The sequence below is a fragment of the Sciurus vulgaris genome (genome assembly GCF_902686455.1).
Source record: "Sciurus vulgaris genome assembly, chromosome: 3".
Lineage (NCBI taxonomy): Eukaryota > Metazoa > Chordata > Mammalia > Rodentia > Sciuridae > Sciurus > Sciurus vulgaris.
Genome location: NC_136463.1, coordinates 24,573,376 through 24,600,392, shown reverse-complemented (window position 1 = coordinate 24,600,392; position 27,017 = coordinate 24,573,376). Strand labels below are relative to the sequence as shown.

The 27,017-nt window shown below is 49.9% G+C and overlaps 1 protein-coding gene and 1 long non-coding RNA gene across 2 annotated transcripts in view; both read right to left on the bottom strand.

The window, feature by feature from the left end:
* Positions 1-27,017, bottom strand: part of LOC306656643 — a 56,810-nt gene that overhangs the window by 27,699 nt on the left and 2,094 nt on the right. The gene's annotated exons all lie outside the window — the stretch shown is intronic.
* On the bottom strand, positions 1,212-22,240 carry EPOP (elongin BC and polycomb repressive complex 2 associated protein). Its single transcript, XM_079132046.1, has 2 exons — positions 22,207-22,240; positions 1,212-3,535 (listed from the first exon to the last, which is right to left on the bottom strand). Exon 2 carries the CDS (start codon positions 3,248-3,250, stop codon positions 2,111-2,113), a length of 1,140 nt encoding a protein of 379 aa, XP_078988172.1. The 5' UTR covers positions 3,251-3,535; positions 22,207-22,240; the 3' UTR covers positions 1,212-2,110.

Here is a 27,017-nt window from a genome sequence, read left to right as displayed (position 1 = left end):
TGGGGAGGGCCAGCCAAACTAGTGCATCACCTCCCAACCCTCAGAGAAGCGGTGTAGGAAGGGGACCTCCTGCCAAGCACCCCTTTCTCCTTTGCCCAGAGCTAATCTACCCCATCCCCAGTTCCAGGCAGGTCGAAAAGGCCAAAGCTGAACCAGACCACATCACTAAAAGCAAGGAGCTTTTTCAAAAGAGGGAGCCTGCCTTTCCCAATTCCTCCTGCAAACATCATCGCTTCAGAGTGATTTCCCACCCACCCCCAGTCCCAGTGCTTGCCTTCTTCCTCTCCTCCTTTCTTGGGGGGGCAAGGTAAGACGGATACCCCTGAAACACCGAGGAATGGAAAGCAGTCTCCCACCCTCCTTCCTCCTTCCAAGGACACAGCTGGAGGGGGGAGGGGAGGTCAGCAGGGTTCATAAAGGCCAGATGTTAAAAGAGCAGTGCCCACCACACGCCCACCCACCCCACCCCCACCCTCACCCCCAGCGAAAGAAAAATGAAAGGAGACAGCTTTGAAAACAAACACAATTTTGTGGTCCAAAACAGTTTTTCTCAAGAATCTGCTCTATGCAAACAATAACAACTTTTTACAAAGCATTTTCACAGAAAAGGAGACAAGTCCTTCCCCAGTGTTGTATGTGGGAATTATTCCTCCTTCACCCCGGTTTGGGGGGAAGAGGGAGCGCTATTCACTAGCGCGATGTGGGCAGAAGGGTCCCCCAGCTGCCCCTCACACCTCAGCCGGGAACCTCCCAGAGACCTAGCCTCCTCTGACCTCACCTGGGTGGAGGAGAGTGCATTCATTCCAGTTCTCTCCCGCTCCAGGGAACCCTCCTGGCTGGGGCGTGGCCCAGGCCTATCTCTCCCCTCTGCCTGGAAAACAGAACCTCTGACCTCAAACCTAATCCCGTGGCCCTGCCCCCTTCGGATCCATCAGATCCCTGACAACTCCTAAAATGCCTGAGGCTAGAGGAGGAAGAAAGTATCTCAGGTCCCATCCAAACCCAAACTTTCTCCTTCAAGCCCCAGGAGACCCTTGGGGATCCCTGGGGTTAGGCCAAGAGCCCTCTCATTAAGCATTCTGCAAAAAGCAGTTTGTTTTGTCTCCATCCTTTAGGGGGCTGTTTGGGTGTCCAAAGAATGGACTCAGGCCAGCCCTCTACTTCCACCCCCTCCCATCCATGAATCTGTGGAGTGGACCTCGAAAGGCGACTTGTTTGGTCTGACTTTATTGATTTCTTCCACCTTCCATTACTTTGCCTGGGACAGTCTCAGGCCCCTTCCCCAGGCAAAGTCCTCAATGGGGAAGAGGTTCCTCAGCACTGCTCTCTTCCTACAAGGAGCCACTTGGGGAGGAGGCTGATTTACCAAGGTGGGGGTGCTCTTTCACCATCAAGAGCTTACGAACAAAAAGCAAAGGGGATAACTGAAGGGAGAAACTCCAAAACTGGACAAAAGGGAAAGGCTGGTGACTGATATGGAAGATCTTACCAATTAAGGGGTCACCCGAACTTAGGGGGCCATAGGAAGGAAACAGGAAGGGGGTGATTTGCCCCCTACCCCTATTACAGATGGGGTAGTGCTAAGAGGCATGGAAAGGCCTAAAGGGAGTGAAGGGTTAAAGGCCTGGGCAGCGGGGCGGGGATGCCCCCAGGGCGCTGCCAATCACCTTCCCACCCCTACCACAGCCCCCACACCCGGAGGCTTGCCCTCCAACGCAGAAACAACCGGTTTGTCCATCACCAAGGTCTCCCCCACCACCACCCCCCACCACCAGTCTTTGAGCATGCCTCCTTCTCCCCGCCTGGGGTGTGAAGGCCCTGCCCCAGAGAGCCGAAGTGGAGGAGGGATTGGAATCTGTGTCATTCAGCCTTTTGGGGTCAAGCCTTCTCCCGACTCCAGCCCTTGGTTCCTCTGCAAATATGAGTTGGGGGGAACCTCACCCCGACCTCTTAGGTGCTTGAGGATCACTGTCATTTGAGGTCTTTCTGCCCACAGTCCATAAAACGTAAAGGAAGGGAACAGGCAAATGTGAGAAATGAGGCTGTCTCCTCAAGCCCGCAGTTTGGCAGTAGCCCCAATTTCCCCCACTTGGCAGAAAAGATCACACACTTAGAGTTCCTCCAGGTTGACCCCCCAGAATTTGAGGCTGGGGGGCTCAGGAACAGCGGGTCCCCCCATCTGCCACCGCCAGAGGGGGTGGGCAGGCGGGGGTTTGGCGTCTCCTTGGAGGCGAAGCGAGGATGCAGGCCCTAAGTCTCCGTCCTCCCCCACAACCAGGGCCGGAGGGCAGGGAAAGCAGTCCAGAAGGCTGAAGGTGCTCGTGGTGGGGAGTGTAGGTGCAGGGCGGCGGGGCTGCGCGCTGCGCTGGGGCGGAGGTGGCCGCCGGCGTTTCTTGGCTGCTCCCCGGGCCGACCCTTTCGCTGGCGGCCGCTCGGGACCCCGGCGCAAACTCGGAGTGTCCAGGGCGAAGCCCTTCGCATAACACCAAAGTTTCGACCGGCGGATCAGACGATCGAAATGTTCTTGGCGGAGATCGCCCGGCGCGGCCGGAGCTGCGCTGACCGTCGAGGAGGTAACGGCTGATGCCTCGGGGGCCGCTAGCGGGGGGTTTCCATCGACTGCAGCCTCCTGGCCCTGCAGGGACGGCTCGGGAGACGCCCCGGGACACGCGGGCTCGGTGGAGAGGCCCACAGGTGGCGGCGGAGGCCGGGAGCCGGGATCCTGAGGCGGGCAGGCGGCTGGATCAGGCTGGGACTCGAGACCCGGGTCTGGCCCAGGCGGAACCGAGGCGGAGCTGGTCGGAGATTCCCGAGGACGCCGGGGCTCGGGGCAGCGGCCCGGAGGTGCGCAGGAGCTAGCGCCGAAGTGCGGGAAGCTGCCTCCGCCCTCTTCCTCCTCTCCGCCGCCCGGGCACACCGCGACATCGGCATCCTCGCCCGCTGGGGATTTCGGATCGCTGAACTGCCCGGCCTGTCCCCCGAGGTACTTCAGGCCATCCGGGGCCCAGCCACCGGTGCACACGGAGGTTCGAGGGCCCCGCATCACCGGGGCCCGTGGCGCCTGCTCCCCAGGCCCCAGGCTCAGAGAGGACGCCCGGGGTTTGGCAAGGGCGCAGAAGGCAAGGGCACGCAAGCACAGCGGAGAGAACTCCTGTGTCCCCCGACGCGGCTTCCGGGGTGTAGGGGAGCACGGCGACCCTCGCGGGGACGCCGGCACTGCCAGGCGGGGAGGGGAACACAGAGTCTCCATGGAGCAGCCTCGGGGGGTGCCCACTGAGGGGGCCCTGGTCCCAGTGGCGGGATGCCCTGGCTGCCCGAAGAGCCCACGGGCGAGGGGAACATCGCCCCCCCTCGACGGGGAGGTCCGTGCTCACGGGCGCCCCGAGCCCGCTACACCGGGCCGCGGCGCTCTGGCTCCCTCCTCGATCTCGTCACGCGGCCCTCCCGGCGGCCGGACTCCTGGGTCCCTGCGAGTCCCGGTGCGGTCAGCCGCCCTTCCTGCCGCCGCGTTCTCTGCACAGCCCCGGTGGGAGCCCTCCCAAGTCGCCCGAAGCGCTGAGGCGGGGAAAACAAAGCGGCCGGCGGTCGCCGGAGGCGGGAAGGACCCCGGCCCGGCACCCGGTGCCCGGGCCCAGGCGGCGGGGAGGGCGCCTTCCGCCCGCTCGGCTTCTTTCTTCCCCGCTGGCTCCCGGAGACCGCGTTATAGAGAACTGCCCCCTCGCTGCCCCAATACCAGCGCCGGGGCCGCGAGCCCGCCGCTGATTGGGCAGCACTACCCGTGACGTTAGCCTTGACTCCACCCCTCCGGCGGCACCGCCCCCGTCCCCATTCCGCACACAGACACACACACGTGGACCCGGCGCGGCGGCGGCAGGGAGGGAGGGAAAGAGCGAGCGTGCGCGGGTGGGATCGCGAGGGGCCAGATGCCGCTGCTGCACGTGGCCCCCTGGCGTCCTGGCATTTAGTCATCGCCAAGCAACTCGTTTTTCCCCGTAGCAGTCACACTTTTCGCATCTGCAAAATGGGAACGTTCACATCTGCCTTCTTGGGACTGATGGAGAGCCATGTGAATCAACAGATTTGAAGCGCACATACAATGTTAAGGAAAGAGAGAAATGAGGCAATGATAGTTTATAAACTACCCAGCAAGAACTGCTACAGGCAGAGAATTTCCTTCTCAGTTTCCAGCCGCAAGAACAGCGCTGGCACACCGTGGACTCAAAAAATGTTTGTAGACTCCAGACGTGACTCCAGACGCCTGTAATTTCAGGTACTCGGGAGGCTAAGGCAGGAGTATCCCAAGTTCGAGACCAAACTTGGCAAACTGGCGAGACCGTCTCAAAATAAAACATAAAAATGGCCGTGGGTGTAGCTCAGTGGTAAAGGGACGCTGGGTTCAATCCCAATACCGGAAAAAATAAATGTAGAACGAATTCAGCATGTGAGTGCAAGATGCATAGAGGAAAAAAATAATTGAGGGGAGGGGTATTATTACATTCATGGAAGATGATAAATAGGTTTTCTCAGTACCTGTTTCTCTAATGCAGTGTTTAAGTACCTCACCTCTTAACATGACTCCAAAGGGCTTGCTCTGCAGCCACCCCTAAAATCCTACTCTGAGTCCCGAGCTGCCAAAATGAATTGAAGAGGTGTAGGAAGGGACACACAGACCCTCACTCTCAGCTGCCTCAAAGAGTGTAAAGCAAAGAAAAAGTGAATTCCCACTAAATGCTCTGATAATGCAGCACACAAACCTCAGCACATTCCATCCTTTTACCCTTCTCTGCATGGCTTACTGTTATAGGAAAGTGTGTGAAGCATTTGTTCCTTGGTGTCTGTCTCTCCCATTAATTTGAAACTGAGCTGATGCCCTGGCTGCCCAGAAGAGCCCACATGGGAGGGAAACACTTTGTCTCGGTCCCTCTACATCCCCACTGCCTAGATCTGTGTGCAGACATAATAGGCACTCAATGAATATTCACAAATGAATAAATAAGTGAGCAAATGGAACATCTCTCTTGATAAAAATCAGGTCATTTGTATGGTTATTACCATCCTCAGAAAAGATAGAGATTTGGTGTATGATGGCTTGGAGCAAGAGGGTGGGAAGATGCAGGGGGTGGGGGGCATAGGGAGAACTATCTCATTCTGGGACCAGGGCAAGGGAGAGTTTCTGTAAGTGGCCAAATGATGCAGCATACATCCTGGCATTTCCAGCAGTGACCATGGGGGCATAGACTTCCTATATGACATCAAATGACATCTGGGAAGAAAGGGATAAGAAGGGTTACTTCCCCCATCTCCCTTTGTCAGAAGCTGGAGGTAAAGTCACTGAAATGGGGCTAGGATTGAAGTGCCAAGGTGGTGAGGGGTTTTATTGCTCAAAACAGTCCTCCCTTAAGTCCTCTGCAGAAGACATCTCCAGGACAGCTGTCATGAGGGGAATCCATGGATCCTGCCAGGTCACTTGGCTAAATTGGTCTAGCCTCCAGGGTTCCTGATTGCCCCAAGAACCCTGGCCCCAACACACACACACACACACACACACACACACACACACACACACACACACACATCACTTGAGGAAAGTTCTGGAACGAAGGATGATTATCTTCACAGCTTAGGTAGAGACAGACAGCAATGCCAGATTTATTTTGCTTATGGGACAGAGGGCCCCTGCTTTGACCCAGCTCTTCTCCAGCTTCTGCAGCTGAGATGCCAGGAAGAAGCTTGGGCCCATCATCAAGCCCCTGGACTGGAGAGCTCCTTCTATCCCCAAAAGTCTCTTTCATATTTGCTTTCCCACACCTAGCACAATGGTGACACAGGCGAGAACACCCAAGAAAATTTTCTGTATGAATAAATAGTGAATATTACATAACAATGAAGATCTTCCTTCTCCCGCTCCAAAAGCTGCCAGCTCCCCAAATCTGAGGTTAGGAGCTTTGGCTTTTAACAAGGGACCAGTGCTATTGAGAGCTCTTCCATAGAGGAGGAATCCCCTCCATCTCCACTTTCCCTTCATCCCCTTCCTTTAATCAGGCACCCCAGAATATAGTCAGAGGGCACTGAAGTAGGGGACAGAGTGAGTTTCTCTAGCTATAACAACCTGGGGGTCATCAAGCCACCTTTTGCAGAGGCCTTGGACTGGGGACCAGCTGTGCACCACTGGGAAAGTCATGTAGATACTCTGAATGGCAGTATCCCTCCCAGTGAAAGGGACAACTGTGGCTTTCTTACAATGTCAGCAGGGCTGAAACACGAAGTGAGTGGTTACCATTACTCAGGCAGGCCGGCTCAGCGCTGCAATTCCCACTGCCTACGGTAGAGGACACTCGACCCCGTTCTCAGCCTATGAGATGAGGTGGGCCACCACCTTCTCACGCTCACCAAGGAAAGGACAGACAAGGCTGGTTGCTGGGTCCCATCTGACACCCCCAGGATTAGGAGCAGAAAGGAACCTTGGGGACCTGGATGCCAGCCCTTCCCCTTCCTTGGTTTATCTAGTTCTTACCCAAGGATAGTGTTCAAGGATTTGGGAACAGAGGACCTGCCTAGTTGGACTTTTCCCCCTAGAAGGCACTGCAGGGAACTGCCCCAGATGTCAGTCCTGTAATAATAACATCTGTGGCACTTTCTGCATGCCAGTCTCTGTTCTAAAAACTCTGTTATTTAACCCCCATATCAATCCTATTAGATGTTATTTTTTAAATGTACATATCATGCTTAACCCTGTGCCAATGCAGCGATTTTAAGTAGATTTAGACTTATACAACCATCTTAATAATCCAACTTTAGAATATTTCTTATGGGATTGCTCATCCCCATTTGCAGTTAATTCCTGTTCCCATTCCCAGCCCCTGAGACTAATCTACTTTCTGTCTGTATAGATCTCCCTTTTCTGGACATTTCATATAAATGAAATCATGCAATATGTAGTCTTTTATACTTCTTTTACACAAGCATAACATTTTTGAGGTTTATTTGTGGTTCTAGTATGGATTAATAGTTCATTTCTTTTTATTGCTTAATAATAGTCTATGGTATGGATATACCACATTTTGTTTATTCAGTCACATTTGAATTGTTTTCACTTTTTGGTTATTATGAATAATGCTATTATGAACTTTGACATACCAGTCTTTGTGTGGGGCTGGAAGTATAGCTCAGTGGTCAAGTACTTGCCTAGCCTGTTCGAGGCCCTAGTTTCAATCCCCAATACTACAAAAATACCCGCAAACACAAAGTCTTTGTATGAGGATAGGGGATTTTTTTTGTTTGTTTTTGCTCTTGGTACTGGAAATTGAATCCAGGGGCATTTTAAGACTGAGCTACATCCCCAGCCCTTTTTATTTTTGAGTCAGGGTCTCACTAAGTGGCTTCAAACTTGTGATTCTCCTGTCTTAACCTCTTGAGCTGCTGGCATTATAGGTGTGCAGTACCATGCTTACTTAGCTGGACATGGTCAGGCTTTTATTTCTCTTAAGTAGGTAGTTAAAAGTGGAAGCCAGCTGCAATGGTACACATCTGTACCATTTGGGAGGCTGAGGCAGAAAGATCACTTTGTGTGTGTGTGTGTGTGTGTGTGTGTGTGTGTGTGTGTGTGTTGCTGGGGGTTGAACCCAGGACCTTGTGTTTTCAAGGCAAGCAATCTACCATCTGAGCTATAACCCCAGCCCCAGGATCACATTTTTTAAGCTAGCCTCTATAATTTAGTGAGAACCTGTGTCTAAAAAGAAAAATCTGGAGGTATAATTTATTGGTAGAGCTCCCCTACATTCAATTCCAGTACTGTAATAAATAAATACAAATAAAGAGTGGGATCACTAGGTCATATGGTACATTTATGTTTAAATTTTTGTTTATTTATTTATCGTATGGGGCATTGAACCCAGTGGGAGTCTACCACTGAGCATTTTTTATTTGTTATTTCAAGACAAGGTTTCACTAATTTGCTTAGGCTCACCTTGAAATTGAGATCCTCCTGCCTCAGCCTCCTGAATAGCTGGGATTACAGGGTGTGCCAGCATGCCTATCTTATTTTTTATTTATTTTTCTTGTGGTGCTGGGAATTGAACCTAGATCCTCTCCCACTGAGAGTGCTCTCCTACTAAGCTACACCCCCAGCTCTTATGTTTAACTTTTTAAAAAGCTGCCAAACTGATTTCTCAACTGGGTATGCCATTTTACATTCCTATTAATATCTGGGTTCTAGATATTTTTATTTTATTTTTGGTACCAGGGATTGAACCCAAGGGTGCTTAACTACTAAGCCACATCCCTAGCCCTTTTTTTTTTTTTTATATTTTATTTAAAGATAGGGTCTTATTGGTTGCTTAGGACCTCACTAAGTTGCAGAGGCTGGCTTTGGACTCATGATCTTCCTGCCTCAGCCTCCCAAGCTGCTGGGATTACAAGCATGCACCACCACGCCCAGCTTATCTGGGTTCTAAATAAGGACACTAAGGGAGAGAAGTGACCTGCCTGTCATACTGCTACCAAGTGGAAGAGCCAGTACTCAAACCCAAACAGCCAGGTTCTAAGTCCACACTGGTAGCCACTAGTTAACCTGCAAGGAGGAATCTGAGAGAAGCCATTTCTTGACCCCACTCACACCCAGGCCACCACCTTGTTAGCCCTTCTTGCTTCCTTCCAGAATTCCCTGTCAGACTCTGCTCTGGCCCAGCAGGGCTGCCTTGCCCCTTAGCATAAGCCCACACACTGCTCTCTTCCGCTGGGAAACTGGCCCCATGGTTAATAGCTAAGTTGGGACTCTGGGTTGTTCACATTCCAGACTCATCACTTTACCAGCTGTGTGATTTTGGAGCAAGTTACTTAACCTCTGGAAGCTTTAGTTTCCTCATCTGAAAAACAGAAATAGCATCTTCCTTCATGCAATTAAAAATGTGTTTTATTATAGAAAATTTCAAATCCACACTAAACCAAACAATGGACCATAATAAACCTCCATGTACCTAACACCCAGCTTCAACACTTACCAATTCGTGGCTAATATTTTCTCATTCTTAACCCACCCACTTCCTCCCCTGCCCCTTTGTAAAAAAATAAAATAAAATAAAAATCAACTTCAGACTTAATAGTAGAGCACATGCTTAGTTGTATGAGGCCCTGGGTTTGATTCCTTGGCAGCACATTTTTATTATTTTTGAAAGGCAATGACAGAGGTTTACTTACAAAGGTACACACACACTCAAGGGAGAATGGGATTGGGGAGCAATTTCTAAACAAAGATGCCTTTGGGGTAAAGCAAGGAATGCACACTCAAGGGAGAATGAGAGACATCTCCAGAGGGAGAGATGGTCCCCAGAAACATGCTTTTTTTTTTTTTTAATATACTCCATTGAGATATGATGTATATTCAATAAAACACACATTTTAAAAAGTTTTTTTTTTTTTTTTTTTTTTTTTTTTTTGGTTTTGTTTTGCATCAGGGATTGAACCCAGGGGCACTTATCACTGAGCCATATCCCCAGCCCTTTTCATTTTTTTATTTTGAGACAGGGTCTCACCAAGTTGTAAACAACTTGCTAAGTTGCTGAGGCTGGCTTTGAACTTGGGACCCTCCTGCCTCAGGCTCTGGAGACACTGGGATTACAGGCATGGGCCATCACGTCCAGCTCACATGCACAATTTGAATAGCTTTTGTTGTTTGCAATGCTGGGGATGGAACCCAGGGCCTTGCACAAGTGCTGTACACTGTACCAGCATTTTGAGTAGTTTTGACAAAGAACACACCCCAAAATTAAGATAGAGAACTTACCCCATTTTTTTTATTTGTTCTTTTTAGATATACATGACCCCATATTGTTTTGAAGCAAATCTCAGACATCATGTAATTGCATTCTCAAATACTTCACTATATATTTCTGCAAGATGAGGACTTCTATTTTCTATTTTTTGGTACCAGGAATTGAATCCAGGGTCACTTTATCACTGAGCCACATCCCCAGCCCTTTTAATTATTATTATTAAATTTTTTTTTTTTTTTGAGACAGGGTCTCACTAAGTTGCTGAGCCTGGTCTTGAATTTGCAATCCCCCTGCCTCACCATCCAAGCCACTGGGATTACAGGTGTGTGCCACCCTTAGATGAGAACTCTAAAAGTGAACATAACCCTAACATTATTACTAAGCCTAAGAAAATTAAGTCATCCTTTAACATCACCAAGAAAGCAGTCAGTGTGCACTTTTTTAATTATCTCATAATAGTTTTTCTTTACAATTTATTCAGTTTATTTGAATTAGGATGCAAAGAAAGAATCAAATGGTTAATATGTCTCCTAAGTCTCTTTGAATCTATAAATTCCTCCTTTATGGGACGGGGATGTGGCTCAGTGGTAGGAGACTTGCCTAGCACACGAGGCCCTGAATTGGATCCCCACCACTGAAAAAGAAAGCTCCTTTTTTTTTTTTTATCTTCTCCTTTTAACTTACTCACTGAAGATATTAGATTGTCTCCTCCATTTCTGTCTTGAATTTACTAATTGCATCTCCTTGGTGTTATTTAACCAAGTGATATTTATTCCACTCTATTTATTAAGTACCTAAGTACCTACTATGTACAGGACTGCCAAAAGTAGCACAGAGATTGGAAAACATACTTATAGTAAACAAATTGTTTATTATTTTTCTGTAATTCAAACTCAACTGACATCTTGCCTTTTGTCTGGCAACCCTTCATGCCAGTGCAATTCTAGAACTGGAAGCACAGAAGTGAGCAAGACAGATAAACCTCACCTCGGAGAGTTGACATTCTAGTAAAATTGGGGATCCAGGTCATACACAAGAGGACCAGGGTATTCTTCTGGGGATATGGAGGCTTCAGTGTTTAGCACCTGGTCCACAGAAGCCCTTGATAAATGAAGGTGCTTTTGGCAGTAGCTTAGGTACCCATTCCCCTTTTCCTGGGTTTCTTCTCTTTTCCCACATTCCTCAGAAATTATTACCGGCTTGTCCTCCTCTATACTTCCTTCAGTTATCTATAGTAGTTCATTCATCTCTTCACCCCACAGTTACCAGATACCCACCATGGAGCAAGGCCCAGGCAGGCCCTGGGGACTCCAGGATGAAGGAGACAGTCTGGTGGGGAGATGGACATTACAGGCTAATCTGAGAAGTAGCATTAGAGGTCTGACCGTGGACCTTAGAAGAAGGGTGACCCTAGAGGAAGGAAGTCTTTTTAGAAAAGGTAACTGTCCATCTGGGTTCTGAAGGATGAGCCAGAGTACACAGAGGAAGAATTCCAACCCAGGAAATGGTGTAAGCAAGCATGCCCCTGCCGAAGTGCCCACGGCTCCCAGCCAGGACCACTTCCTGTTAAGTAGAAGGGTGCCCTGACTTTGTCCCTTCCTAGCCACCCTTGCAGAATCATCTCTGATTTTTCTTGCAGAACCAACCACTCTCCCCATGAGCATTTAAAGACCAAATCTGGGCTGGAGTGTAGCTTGATGCTTGGTGGTAGAGCACATGTTTAGCACGCTCAAGGGGCTGGGTTCCATCCCCAGCACAAAAAAAAAAAAAAAAAAAAAAAAAAAAATTAAGCCAAATCTTCCCTTGACCCCAGAGGCTTAGCCCCATCCCTCTCTCCCCTTCACAGCCAAACTTCCCTCAAGAGCTGTCTGCACACGTCGTCTTCCTTTTCTCACTTCCCACTTACTCCTCAACCCACTTCCATCTGCTTCCTCCCCCACCTGCCACCAAAATAGCTCTTGCCAAAGTCCCAGTGGCCTCCATCTCATCGAAACCAGCAGGCTCTTGTCACTCCTCTTGACCTCTCAGCAGCAGCCTGCAGTGTCGGCCTCTTCCTCTTTCTAGAAAATTCCAGTCACCTGCCTTCTAGGCACCCACTGCCCTGCTGTCCTGCCTCACTAGCTGCTCTCTCTTGGTCTTCAGTGCAGGTTGATTCTCCTCTCTTCAGCCCACAATATAAGGGGTCCTCAAGGCTCAGTCCAGAACTCTTTTCTCTTTCTGGACCCTCTTCTATAACCACTTCACAATGACCATCAGTCTACAAGGGTTCAAGCTCTCCTCAGGTCCAGGACACCCCACTTCCCACTCAGGTACCCTGGGCATTTCCAAACCCACTCAAACTGAACCTGTCCCAAACCATTAGTGCCCACCCCACCCCAACAGCCACGACTTGCACCCCTAGGGACAGCTATCCCAATGTATGGTTCCCCCACCCAGCCACCTCCACAGCCAGAAACCCAGACAGTCCTGACACCTCTGAGTCAATACCTCAGAAAGTCACATCATTGTTAATACCCCAGTTATCTTCTCAAAGCCACAGACTGGTTTGTGTTATACCCCTTCTCAAAATCTTTTTTTTTTTTTTTTAAACTTTATTTTATTTATTTATTTATGTGATGCTGAGAATTGAACCCAGTGCCTCCCGCATACTAGGCAAACAGTCTACCACTGAGCCACAACCCCAGTCCCTTTTTTTCTTTTTAAAAAAATTTTTAAAAAACTTTTACGGTACTGGAGATGCACCCCAGGGCCTTGCATGTGCTAGGCATGTGCTCTACCACTGAGCTACATCCCCAGCTCTCAAAATCATTTAATCAACTAAATTTTCTAATTTGTTTAAATAAAATTGTAGTAGTTTAAAAAAATTGCTTAATGGTTTCCCATCTCACTCATCCCATTAGGGTTACCTAAGTGTAACAATGTTATGCACAGTTCCCTCCTGGGACGGGTTCCCCACCTTCCTCTTCTCCTGAGATGTTCTCTTTCCCTTCAGCCACTTGGTCCTTCTTTAGTGTCTAAAGCAACAGACTTCCTGCTCTCCTCCCTCTCTGCCTGCACTTCCTTCATCTCCCTTCCCCTGGCCAATGTCTGCTTCTGTTCAGAGCATCACTGAGTCCTTCCTTCCTTGGAGAAAACTTTTCCCCACCCTCTCCTCCCAGTCCTGATCAGTTTCAACCATGTTTGATCCTTCGAAAACTATGTGTATCTCCTTCAAAGCAGTTCTCTCCTGCTTCACCTCTCTCCCACTACATGTTTCATGGACACAGGGACCTTGTTCAATTTTGCCTGTGCTCTGTGACTGGCATATAGTTGTTACTCAAATACATCTTTAATTTTTTTTTCTTTCTTTTTTTTTTTTTTTAACTATGTACATTTTTAAGCCTAAAAAAAGCCAGGTTGTGGTGGTGCACACCTGCAGTCCCAGCAGTTCGGGAGAATGATGCAGGAGGATCGTAAGTTCAAAGCCAGCCTCAGCAACTGAGCAAGGCCCTAGCAACTTAGTGAGACCCTGTCTCAAAATAAAAAATAAAAATGCCTGGGGAGGGGCAGGGGCTGTGGCTCAGGGGTAGAGCATTTGCTTAGCATGTGTGAAGCACAGGGTTCGATCCTCAGCCCCACATACAAATAAATAAAATAAAGGTACCATGTCCATCTACAACAAAAAGTATTTTTAAAAATATGGCTGGGGATGTGGTTCAGTGGTTAAGCACCCTTGGGTTCAATCCCTGGCACACACACATACAAAAACAGCCAAGTCAGGCATGGTGGTACAAGCTTAAAATTCCAGCTGCCTGGGAGGCTGAGGCAGGAGGATTGCAAATTGAAAGCCAGCCTCAGCAACTTAGTGAGGCCCAAAACAATTCAGCGAAACCCTGTCTCTAAATAAAATATAAAAAAGAGCTGGGGTTGTGGCTCAGTAGTTAAGTCCACTAGGTTTAATCCTGGTTACCCAAAAAAAAAAAAAAAAAAAAAAAAAAAAAAAAAAGGCTGGGGATGTGGCTTCTTGGTAGAGGAGAACCCCTGGTTTCAAGCCCTAGTACAATACCCTCATGAAAGTACCCTATAGCAAAATGAATTCCCCCATATGCTCATTACCTAGATTTACCAATTAGCATTTTAGTATACTTTTCATTCTTGACATTTTAGTATACTTCTCATTTTTGTGGAGATATTTGGAAGTGCTTTAGAGCTTGCATGGTAATTCATCCATAAAAACTGCAGAAAATTTGCTCACTGTGATATTATGATCCCACCTCACAATGTTAACAATAATTCCTTAATATCATCTAATACCCTGACCATATTCAAATGTAACTACTTGTCCCTGTCATATGCTTTTTTTATTCCATTTGGTTTGTTCCAACCAGGATCTAAATAAGAGCTGCACACTGCACTGGGTTATGTCTCTAAAGTCTCATTTAACTCTAGAATAACCTTCCCCCCCGGCCCATATCATTGATTTGTTGAATTGTTAAAGAATGTTAAATAAATTACAGATATCACATCCCACCTTCCAGATTTCTCTGATTGCTTCCTTGGTATGTTGTTTATCGTGTAAACTGGAAACTTGATCTTTGGGCTTGATTAGATTCAGGTTGACAATATATGGACGAGAACACTTCAAACACTTCATAGGCGATGCTCCCACTACATCTTGCCCTCCAATGACCTCAGGGTGTCCTCGATGCCTGAGTTCCATGGGTGACAGCCAATCCCTCCATTAAGAAGTTACACTTTCCTCCTTCACAATACTCTGGCATGATTGTGCTTTAAGGAAATAAATGAAGGAGGCCAGTGTAGCTGAATCACAGGAAGAAGGATGGGCAGGAACTAGAACTCAAAAGGCAGAAAGCTTTGATAAGAAATTTGGAATTAGTCTTGTAGGATGGAGAATTATGGACCACTTTGAAGCCATGGAAATGGTCTGATAAGACTTGGTAAGGGAAGAAGTTCAAGAGGGGGAATGGGAAAGGGGTGGGGACCAGCACTTGCTAGTTTGAACCCTTCACTCTGCCAGTTGGGCACGCTCCATCTCAGCTAAACCTCCACTGTGTTTAAAAGGAGAATCCAATTTTTCCAGGAAATAAGACTCTGGCTTGTTCAGTCACTCACCCAAGGCTGCAGCCACAGATGGTGAAGACCTCAGGGCAGTGACTGGCCATAGGATTGGACAAGATTTGAGGGAGAATCATGGTACCTGTAGCCCACCAGCTGTGGGGAGGCGGGGAAATAGACCCCTGGCTCAGTCCAAAGTTTCTCCCACATCTTGGGTGGGTCAAGGAGACAGAGCCGGTTAGAGGGGAAGGTAATAAGCTCAGCTTCCCCCCAGCTGTCCAGATGTCTCCAAGCACTCTCTGGAGAAATGGTGTTTATAACATGACGATGTCCATAATTGGCTTTCGGCATGACTTGATAATTAGCTTAAGTTGTCCCTCATTGGCATTTCATTCAAAGCAAGGACACTCTTCCACTCACTCTGATGAGGTCTGTGTTGTCTGTGTGAAAGTGTGACCCTGGAGCTGTCCTCTCTCTCTCTGACTGAAGTGGGTCAGACATTTAAGTCAGGAGCCTGTGAAGTGTCTGCTCCATAGGGAGAGTCCATCTCGGGGCCTTGGGGATGTGAGATCTCCTGTGGACAGGGAGCTGCCTTAGGATGGGCTCCTGGGAGCTGCACATTCAACGCTCAACGGGAATGTGTTCCAGAGGTCAGTTTTAGTTGCTGCTGAAAGAGGCGGTGACGAGGACAATGGGAGACAGCTGCAGAGGTTTGTGACAGCGATGACTGGGCTGAATGAGGGCTGTGCTTGGAGAAAACAGGGGCACATTGGGACTTAGGCAGCAGTGACAAGGGAGAGTCTATGGGACGTGGTGGCTGCTTCGGAGGAGTGAGGAAGAAGCATTAAGAAGGATGACTTGGGAGGCTATGAAGCGAGGTGGGACCTAGAAGAGGGGCAGGGGGTGGGGGTGCACAGTCAGTGGTGGACTCGGGGTTGTGATCTGCAGAGGCCTGGGAAAGGGGATTTGGGACTGAAGAGAAGTCAGGACCGGTCACAGGAATCTAGGTCAAGGGCAAAAGAACAGGCGTGAAGAAGCTCTTCCAGGGAAGGCCATGTAGACCCAGAAGAGGCACCTGAGGGGTGGGCAGGGAAAGAGGACCCTCCCAGGGCAGGGGAGAAATGTGAGCAGGGAGGCTGTGAGGGAAGGGAGCGAGTCTGCAGGAGAAACGACAGTCCTGGGGTCAAGTGCCATGGAGCGCTCAGGGAGGACAGTGACTGAGGAGTGACTGGCCTGAGTGGTTTTGAGACTCAGAAGGGATTTAGAGCCTCAGAAGACCCTGGCTTCTTAGCAAGCGCAGATAAATGAGAGAAATCACCTGGACTCACAGCCTAGGGACCATGAAGCAGAAAGGACAATAGGATCTCACAGGAATAGGCACAAGACAAGTCACTCATAGGGTGCTACCAGCAAAGTCATCAAGGATCTGAGGAGTTTTACAAAATAGGCCCTATCAGTTTGTTGATTATCTGAAGCTGAAATCACTAGACCAAGGACTCCCAGCCAGGCACGTAGCCCGTGTCTGTAATCCCAGCAATTTGGGAGGCTGAGACAGGAGGATTGAAAGTTCAAGGCCTACCTCAGCAACTTAGTGAGACCCTGTCTCAAAATAAGATGTGAGCTAGGGGTCTGGCTCAGGGGTAAAGCACCCCTGGGTTCAATCCCCAGTACCAAAAAATGAAAAAAAAAAAAAAAAAAAAAAAAAAAAGTGACTCCCCTATATCAAGAGAGCAGAGCACAGAGGCATTAGTTGAGCACAGCTTGGGTCACATGCCCACCTTTTGGCTGCCCAGGGGATGGGCTCAGAATTCCTTCAGTCCTTTCTGTAAACGTTTATTGAGAAACTGTATGTGCCAGGCACAGCCCTAGGCCCATAGCAACAAAATCCATAAAGATCCCTGACTTCGCGGTGATCTCGTGTGCCAGGTAAGAATAAAAAAGATACAAATACATGAATAATGTAGAACAAGAAAAAGCACAAGGAAGGCAGGACACATGGGAGTGGGGGGCAGTGCAGTTTTAAATAGGGTGGACAGGAGAGCCTCCTCAGGAAGCAAGGTGGGCAGGGAGTGGAGGAACCCTGGTCAGAGGGTTTGGAACAGCAAGTTGTATAGGACCTTGTAGGGCCTGCAAGGACCTGGGCTTCCCTCTGAATACAGTGTGACCCTGGTGGACTTTGAACCTGGATGGAGATGGGGGACCTGATCATCTCGCAGTTGAATAGGATCACTGTAGCCACAGCGTGGGGATTGATGGACAGAGGCAGGGAGACCAGCTAGGAGGCTGCCTTAGTAATCCAGGGATAAAAATGAGGATGGAGATGGTGGAAGTTGTCTAATTCTGTCCATATTTTGAAGGTAGAGGTGATAGGATATGCCGAGTGAGTTTGGGAAGGGAAGCAGGAATGACTCCAAGGTTTTTGGTCAGATCAACTGACAAGATCAAGTTGCCATCAACTGAGATGGAGAAGGCTATGGATAGAGTAGCTGGTGTTGGGTGGAAGGGGGAAGAACAGGTAGATGGAGATCTAGGGTAGCAGGGCGTGGTGGTTCACACCTCTAATCCCAGCTACTGAGGAGACTGAGGCAAGAGGATGGCAAGCTCAAGACCAGCTTCACAACTTAATGAGACCCTGTCTCAAAATTTTAGAAATATTAAAAAGAGTTGGGGATGTAGGTCAGTGGTGGAGTGCTCCTGGGTTCAATCTCCAGTATTGCAGGAAACAAAAAAAAAAAAAGGAGAAATCTAGGGTACATCATCCAGTGGGGCACTCTCTGGAATATGAAGAGGGACACTGGATAGCCACATCCTCCAGGAGGTGTCCATGACAGGTAGTGATTGGTGACTTTTGGCAGAACAATTTCAGCAGGAGTGAGGTGGACTCAGAAGCTGAGCTGCGCTTGTGGTTTAGAAAACAGGGCAGGGCTGGGATGGAGTGAGGTCTGGGGGACCAGGCCAAGCCGGTGGTGGTCTGAGTCCATTTGCAGGCTAAGGGGAGGAGCAAGAAAAGAGGTTGCATATCAGGACCACAAGGCTCCATGAGACGGGGAAGAGATGGATCCCAGCTGAGGCTTGGCTAGAAAAGCAGAGGATTAGGGTCAAGGCACTGAGGGCCTGGACCAGAGTCAGAGAACAGAGGAAAGATTCCAGAGCCATTCCATCGGAGGAGGTGGCCAGTCCTGACTGGAGTGTGGGAGGATTTTGAATCCCAGCTCCCATCTTCATCCTGAAGACTTTCTATGTCCACCTCTGGGTCCTGGCCTCCTCATCTCCACAGCACTGTTGGGTCCAGGGTCCAGGCTGGTCCTGCCATGATCAAGGCTTGCTGTATCCTGGGGTCCTCAGCCCTAATCCCAAATGCACATGGCTATACTCTGCTTCTGCTAAAGGCCACAATCAAGGACAACTTTATTTACTGTCTCTGGCCTGTCTGGTCCCTCTTATCCCACAGCCCTGTGGGGTTTCCTCCACTGCCCTCCAGTGGCGTCCCCACCTCAGCCACGGTTTTATTTCCTGTTTTAAAGAGAAAATACATGACTGAGCAAGAGATGTCAAACACAGAAGTGCATTATTGCATATTCTTATGAAGTTCTAGGACCAGAAATCTAACCTGTTGTGCAGTTAAGAGAAATCAGATCAATACCATCTGGGGCTGAGGACTGGTTGCAGTGGGATATGAAGGAACTTTCCAGACAGATGGAAATGCTCTATATTTCTATCAGGGTGGTGGTTACATGGCTGTATTACTTGTTAAAAATTATTACCTACATGCTTAAAATGTGTGCATTTCAGCCAGCGCAGTGGTGCACACCTGTAATCCCAGAAGCTCAGGAAGCTGAGGCAGGAGGATTTCAAGTTCAAAGCCAGTCTCAGAAAAAGTGAGATGCTGAGCAATACAATGAGACCTCATCTCTAAATAAAATACAAAATATGGCTGGGGGTTTGGCTCAGTGGTCAAGTGTCCCTAAATTCAATCCCTGGTACTGAAAAAAAATTTTTTTTATTGTAAACAAATAAGATACATGTTGTTTCTCTGTTTGTACATGTGAAGAAAATTTTAAAATGCGTGCATTTCAAGGAGTTGGTGGTGTAGCTCAGTGGTGGAACACTTACCTAGCATGGGAGAGGCCCTGGGATCACTGAAGCACCCCCCACACAAATATAAAATGTGTACATTTTAAAATCTATAAATTATACCACAATAAAGTTAATATTAAAAAGCAGAATTATCCAGGTGTGGTGACTTACACCTCTCACCTCAGCAACTTGGGAGGCTGAGGTAGGAGGATCACAAGACTAAGGCCAACCTCAGCAACTTAGCAAGACCCTGTCTCAAAATAAAAAATTAAAAAAAAAAAAAGGGTACACAGAATATGGGATGTAGCTCAGTGGTAGAGAGCTCCTGGGTTCAATCCCTAGTACCAAAATAAACAAAAACCAGGACTTTTTTAGGGGTGGGGGTACGGGGGATTGAACCTAGGGGCCCTTTACCAGTCACATCTCCAGCCTTTTTGAGACAGGATCTCACTAAATTTCTGAGGCTGACCTTGAACTCTTGATCTTCCTGCCTTAGCCTCCTAAGTCGCTGGGATTACAAGTATGTTATGGTTTAGATATGAGGTGTCCCCCAAAAGCTCATATGTGAGACAATGAAAGAAAGCTTAGAGGTGGAATAATTGGGTTATGACAGCTTTAACCCAATCAGTGAATTGATTGCTTGACAGGGATTAACTGGGTGGCGACTGTAGGCAGGTGGGGTGTGGCTGGAGGGAGGCCATTGGGGGCATGCCTTTGGGATCTATATTTTGTGTCTGGCATGTGGAGTTTCTTCTTCCTGGTGGCCAAGTCCTGAACTGCTTTCCTCCTCCACACCATGATGTTTTGCCTCACCTCAAGCCCCAAATAATGGAGTTGGCCATCTGCGGACTAAGATCTCTGAAACCACAAGTCCCCAGATTAACTTTTCCTCCTCTAATTGTTCTTGTCAGGTCTTTTGGTCACAGCAGCGAATAAGCTAAAATGAGTGTACCACTGTGCCTAGCTCAGAGAAATGATTTTTTTAAAAGAGAAAATAAACTTCCAAGCAGAAAGGTCACACGTACACATGTACACACACACACCACACACACACACACACACACATTCTGCCTCCATCCTTCTTTCTGGGGAAGCAGGTTGCCCTGTCAGGTCCACCTAAGCCTGGGACTGTTCCCACTAAAAACACATGCTGTGCTTCCTCTGACCTTGCACTCCCCTTGCCTGCTGTCCTGTCCCAGCACAGCCCCTGGAGGGACTGTGTGGTATGAGTCAGCTGAGAAGCCTGCCCTTTGGGGCCACTCCCTCCTTCCTTCCTTCCTTTCTTCTGGGGTTCCCAGGACCCTACTTTCTCTGGGGTTCTTCCTCCATCTCTGGATGCTCCTTGCTTGGCTCCTCTTCCTCTGCCCTTCTTAAATGCCACTGACCTGTGTTCCCTGCACCTGCCCAACCTCTTGGCATGAGCTCACCCATCTCAGGGCTTCACTTACCATCTATTTTTTTTTCAGAGTATCAAGGATATGTGAGAAAAGTAGACAGAATATGGCATATATCTCAAAGTCATTTGACAATTTTTAATGCTACACACACACACATACACACACACACAGTCCTCTCCAAGTTTGGTCCACTAGAACGCAAACTGAATTAATCAACCCTCACCAATCCCTTCTTCAGGATTCCAGTTAAGATGGACACCCAGGACTCAGCCTGCCCCCCATCACTACCATCAATTATCCCCTTCTCTTGACTTCACCCCGTATGGATTCCCTCTCTATCCTTACCAACAACACTCCCAGAAGTACAGAGCTTCCTCCTCATTCCCAGAGATATTCAATCTGCCACTCATTTGTGTGACAAGAATTAACAGAATACCTACTATGTGCCAGAAGCTGATCCAGGTGTTTGACTACAATACATAAAAACTACTACTACCCTAAAGAACGTACATTCTAATTTACAAACTAGCAAAATTTCACATCACTCTAACTTTTGCCTTAACCCCCCTTGGCTACCAACTCCACTGCAGCCATGGCAAACTTTGCAACATGTGCATCTGCTCAGCATCTTCCATGGAACCTCATCTTCCTTGGGTCAAGTCTGGGCCAGGTGTGAGATGCCCTGATCCCTTCCCTCCTGTCACCTCCCCTTCCTCACACTGGACACGTGTATTCCCTGAGCATGGTGGGGTTCTCACGCTGGCCTGATGTACTGGTCCTAGCCTGTGAGACTCTCTCAGCTGGTTACCTAGCAAATTCTGTCACCTTCATGTCACAGTTGAGACTGTCTCTTCCAAGGAGGCTTACCTGACTGTTCCAGGCAGTTGAGCTCCTTACCCAGGGCTCCCTGGGTACCTGCCCCACACCCACAGAACAGAACCCATCTCACAGCGGGGTGTGCCTTGCAGCCTGGAAGGACTCTCCTCTCCCCAGTGCCTGCTCTTGTCCTCGGTGTTCATCCTGGACTCCAAGGATGCCCTTGCCCCTCCATCCTCCCATTGCCTAGTGCTGTTTCCCACTATTTCTTCCTTTCTCACCTCCCAATTGGTCAGCATCCACCCCACCAGCATCTGGAACTTTCCAGGCTGAGGTCACTAGGCTTCCTCCTTTGTAGAACACTTCCATTCCTTGACCTCTTGATGGCATGTGACCCTGGTGCCACTTCCCCCCCCTTTTTTTTTCTTGGTACCAGAGTGCTTAACCACTGAGCCACATTCCGACCCCTTTTGTTATTTTTTACTTTGAGACAGGGTCTTGCTAAATTGCTAAGGCTGGCTTTGAACATGCGATCCTCCTGCATCAGCCTTCAGAGTCACTGGGATTACAAGCATGTGCCAAGGTGCCCAGCTTTCTCCTTCTTAAATGCCCCTTTCTTGATGAGCACCCCTGCTTCTCAGAACAGCTTGCTTGCCCTCACTCTTGGGTCTCTCCAGTCCACACTTCCCGCTGAGCCAGAAAGTCTACCTCAGGCGCCACAGGTGGAGAAGGTCAGCGTATCCAAAGTGGCTCTGTAACCAGCTCCTACCCCACTCACAACCCTGGGTTCTATCACTGAATGCACAGGTGAGCCCCATTCACCAAAACCTCTAGACTGCACCCCTGGGAGTACTTCTCTTGGTCTTGCCTTGCCAAATAGCCCCAGTCCCATTTCTAACACCCCACCTTCTTACCTTCTTGGGCTGGGGATGTGGTTCAAGGGTAAAGCGAGTGCTTACCTGGCATGCATGGGGCCCAGTACTGGGGGGGGGGGGAAAAAAAAAAAAAAGACTAACATCCCTCTTTTTCTTTCTTTCTTTCTTTTTTTTTTTTTTTTTTTTTTGCAGTGGGGTGGGTAATGGGGATTGAACCCAAGGATGCTTTACCACTGAGCCACATCCCCAGTCCTTTTTATTTTTTGAGACAGGGTCTAAAAGTTGCTTAGGGCCTCACTAAATTGCTAAGGCTATCCTTGAATTTGCAATCCTCCTACCTCAGCCTCCAGAGTCTATGGGACCTCTATAATGGGCAGGCACATCCCACCTTCTTAATATCCTCACACCCAACCTTCCTTTCGCCTGCTACAGCCAGAGTTGGGCCCTCATCTCACACACGGATCCCTCTGAGGCTAACCCCAGGCACTCGTTGGAGTGGGGGCTTGTTTAAAATACTGGTTCTCAGACCCCACCCCAGACCTACTGGATTAGAATCTGCATTTGAACCAGACCCCCAAAGGACTCTAATGTACTTGAAAGGTTTGAGAATTGCTGTCCTGCCATCTCCCAACCTCAAGCTTCTCCCAAACCTAACAACCCCCCCCCACCGATTTGACAATCCCCTTACTTTAAAGCCCCACAGCTCCCCATTTCCCTCAGGATTAAACCTAAACTCCTTGGCAAGACATCCAGGGTCCCTCAGTCTGTCACCTTGCTGCTGTTCCCCCCATCCTTTCTTCTGCCACACAGACCACCAGATGGTTGCCACAGTGCAAAACTTCAACACGCTCACTTTGTGGTTCCTGCCCCTGTGCCTTTGAATATGCCATTCTCCCTGCCTGGGTGCCCTTCTTCCCCATATCTACCTATCAACCCTTCATCACCCACTGGGTCCCAGCTCAGGCCTTTCCTGATCCCACAAACACAGTTACTCCACTCCCTGACAGTGTCCGCACTGTTCATAGCCCTTACCATCTTCGTTATTTCTCTATATCTGACACCCCCATCAGCCTGGGTATTATCTGTGTATCTTGCATGGCCAGCCCATGATTCAGTGAAGTATTTGCTAAAAGACAGACTAATATAACTTTTTCAGCTTCTGTCCTGATGGTTAATTATAACAAGAGGAATGAAGATTAGACATCAGGAAGAACTGGTAGAAAAAGAGGAACACCACAGGTCAAAAGTACTAGTCATCTGTCACCCCCAGGCTGGAAACTTCCCCAGGAACACAGTCATCAACCTACAGGATGAAAACTCCAAGAGAACTTTCAAGATCTTGTCACTGAACCAAATATCAGAGAGGGTAACTGCTTTGCCCAAGATCATATTGCTGGGAGCTCTTAAGTTTGAGTAGATGGCTATCTCCTCTCATGAACTTCTTCCTCTCCTGCTCATCCTAACTTCCTAGAAGTCCCTGATGCTTTAAAAAGATTAAGGGAACTACTCAGCTTCACCCACAGCTCTTAAAGTATCTGCTGGGACCCTGGCTGGAGTTGCCATAGTCCTGCAGATTGGAGGCGGGGACCCAATCATCCCCATTTTACAGTTTGGCAAACCAAGACTGCTAGCTAATGGTAAAGGCAAGATTTGAAACTAAGTACTGTGTTCTTCCTGTTGAGGAATCTGTGAAAAGCCCAAAACCTCACATGTGCAAAGTCACTACAATAATCATGACTGTGGACCTCCTAATGCCTGGGGAATCCCCTCACTCCCACTAGTTCCTCTTTAGATCAGCCTTTATCTATCATGCACGGGCGAGGGGGGGTGTTTAACTTAGGAAAAAATCTGTACATCACCCTTGCAAGCAGACCAGGCCTACTAGATAGATCGTCACCAGTCATAACCTTTAAGGGGAAATCACCCGTTCCCTGTGCCTCGCGCTTGACAGGCAATGTGGCCACATCATCGATGATTGGTACTAACAGTCTGAGATGGGGAAACCGAGGGTCCTGGATAAGGCACTACGGTCGGTAATGGTAAGTGACAGAACTGGGACTGGAACCTAGGTCTGTCTAGGGACAGGACTAGGACTGGAACCTAGTCTGATAACAGTGCACCCTTCCCCGCTACCCCTTTCTACCAGATCACGCCAGGCGCTCCCACCCAACCACCTGAAGCCTCCCGTTGACTGGATTACCTCGGGAGAGGAACTTAACCTCTCGAACGCCCCCAAGGTCAGAAGCTTTACTTTGAGGGCAGAAAACGCTATGCAAACCAGACGCAAAGGAAACGCAAACCCGCGGGCGCCGGCGCAGTCTCTTCTTCGAGCCTGGGACTGTCTAATGGCCAAGAGGAGAGGTCGCACCCCCGGCCCCGGAGACCGGCGAAACCAAACGCCCGGCTGGCTAGCGGAAGCGAAACCGCAACACACTCCAGCCTCCCCCGCTCGGTTCCGGGAACCGGCGAGCCAGACTTCGCGGAAACGTGCCCGGCGGCAGGCGCCTCCGCCCCGGGACCGCCCCGACCGCAGCCCGCAGCCCCGGCCGGGAGGTGCGGGGGCCGGCGCGGTCGGGCCCGAGCAGCAGCGCGACGCGCGCTTCCGCCCCGCTCGGCTCCGGCAGCGGCCGCGGCGGCCCCACAATCCCCTTCTGGCTCCGGGGACGGGCGGGGCGGGGCGGGGCGGGGCGGGCCGAGCGGGCGGAAATAATTTTCTGTTTGGTCGTCTCTGCCCCAGTCCCTTTGCCGCGGGACCCGCGAGGCGGGTGGAGATGCGCGGGGCGGGAAGCGGGAACGCGAACGCGCTGCCCTGGCAAGCTTAGCCCGGCGGGGCGGGGCGGGGATCTGCAGGAACTGAGCACCTACTGTGTGTCTTAGCGCTTTGCAAAAGGATTTTCGTTTCATTTTCTCTACAACCCTTGCCAGAGGGTATTAATGCTCCACTTTCAGAGGGACAGACTGAGCCTCGGAGAGGTGAAGTCACTCGCCGAAAGCCGCACAGCCACGATCTGCGTGACACCTCATATCCGTGATCACTTACACCACAGAGAGCACGATGAACTAGAAACCACTTTTCGTAGTCTCGCTCTTGTTTGATTTTCATGGATCGGCGCGTAGTGGGTGCTCAGGAAAATAAATGTTGGCAACTGAAGAATGAACTTGACAGCTCAGCCCCGGGTACCTATTGCGAATCTAGCCTAGCCCAGGGGACGCCGGCTTTCCTTGGACATCGGAAGAAAACAGTTGTGGATGCGCACATAGAGGAGGGCGGGCATCCCAGCTCCGCACTGGAACAATCCGTGTGGAGCCCCAGCCCTAGCCGAGGACAGAGTGGGTTCGAATCCTGGCTCCGATGTTTTCAGGCTGTGTGTTGTTGAGGAAGTCATTTTAAAACGTGGAGACTTCAGTTGCTCCGTCCACTAAAGGGGGCCATTAAAGCCCATCTGAAAGGATTAAACGAAACCATGTTCCTAAAACACTAAACGTGTAAGTGTCGTCAGCTGTCCATCCCACAAGCTTCAGGGGCACACTGGACACCAAGCCGATCCAAGACAAAGGCTTCCCGGCCCTTGTCACCAGATTGCCCATCCCTGGTCGCCGGGACCAGTGAGCCTTCAAATGACCCCAGTCTGGCGAAACCCGAAACTGTGGCCGCTATGGCAGTGGTGGGTCCCGAAAGCAAATATTCAAATATTCTGAAACTGGTGCGTGGTTAGGACTGGCGTTTTCGCGTTTTTCTTGGAATTTTATTCTTGCTAGTAAAGGTAATTCGTTAGAAACTCCTAAGTAAAGTCTCTCCTCTGCGTCTTGTTTGGTTTTTCGTATGAGCGAAGCTCACAAAACTGACCACGAAAAGGGAGTGCAACCGTCCTCCCTAGGATCCCGGCCCTCGGACAGGCTTTTGGCAATACCCTGGCTCTCGGCCCCTTCCCTCAGGCACAGAAGCCGCAGAAAGGCAGACAGCTCTTCCTCCCGGTAGCCCTCCGGGATTCCCCGCGTCCACGCAGGAGCGAGCGGAGGTGCGAGGGTTGCAGCCTAGAATTCAGCTTCCCGGATCTCTCCAAACTCCCGCCTGGCCAGGATTAAGGGAGTAAATCCCTGACGCCACAGACCAGGTCAAGGACAAGTTCTCCCCCGCCATATCCCCCTCCTGGGCGGGGATTCGCCCCCCCAGCCCGGATGAAAGGTACTAAAGAGACGCGGAGCGGGGAGCGGCGGCCCGGGCCCCTTGATGTTCCGGTTGAACAGGTGCTGGTGAAAAGGAGGCGGGCCCAGCGGAAGAGTCTGCCAGGGGGGCAGTGCGCTGACGGGGGCGGCCTACTCCATCCCCAATCCCCTGACCGGCCTTCCCCCTTCCCTCGCCCGGCCCCTCCCCCTCAGGAAGCATTCCCGGCCGCCAGGTCTTTGAAGTGTCGCTGAAGCCCCCAGGGCTGCCTCCTTCCCTCCGCCGCCCCATCTCCCGCTGTGGGGGAGGGTGACCTTTGGTCCCCACGGGCGCCGACCCCCCTTTAGGAAGTGTGTGGGGGTCAGATCTCGTCCCTTTTCCCCACACTGGTCTTGGGGAAGAAATCTTCGGGCAAACGTCCCCTCACTTCTGACCCGAGACCCAGTTGGGGACTTTAGCCCTTCGGAGTGAGCGGCGTGAGTTCCCGGGTGTTGGTGTGCGTGCTGAGCGGTCAAGGGTAACTTTGCCCGTGACCACCTCGGTGGCTGCGGTCTCTGGCTCGCGTGGGTCTCTGAGCGCGCCAGTGCAAGTGGAGCTGGGGTCGGGTCTCTAGGCGAGGCAGGTGGTGTGGCGGCTGGACCGGGCTGTGCGTGCCTCTGTGCGCCTTGAAGGGGTCTGAGCCTCCGTGTGTGCGCGTGTGTCGGTGACGACGAAAAGCCCCTCGAGGGCAGGGATATCTGTTTTGCCCGGCGGCTGGCACACACTAAGCGTTCAATAAAATTTGTTTAATGCATAAACGTCTGCATGTGAAAGAATGTCTACCCTCCAGAGTGGCCTCGGAGGAAAGGGCCAGTGAACGACC

What these genes read in the sequence shown, in the direction of transcription:
- EPOP (XM_079132046.1), bottom strand. Translation starts at nt 3,250, where the DNA reads ATGGAGACTCTGTGTTCCCCTCCCCGCCTGGCAGTGCCGGCGTCCCCG.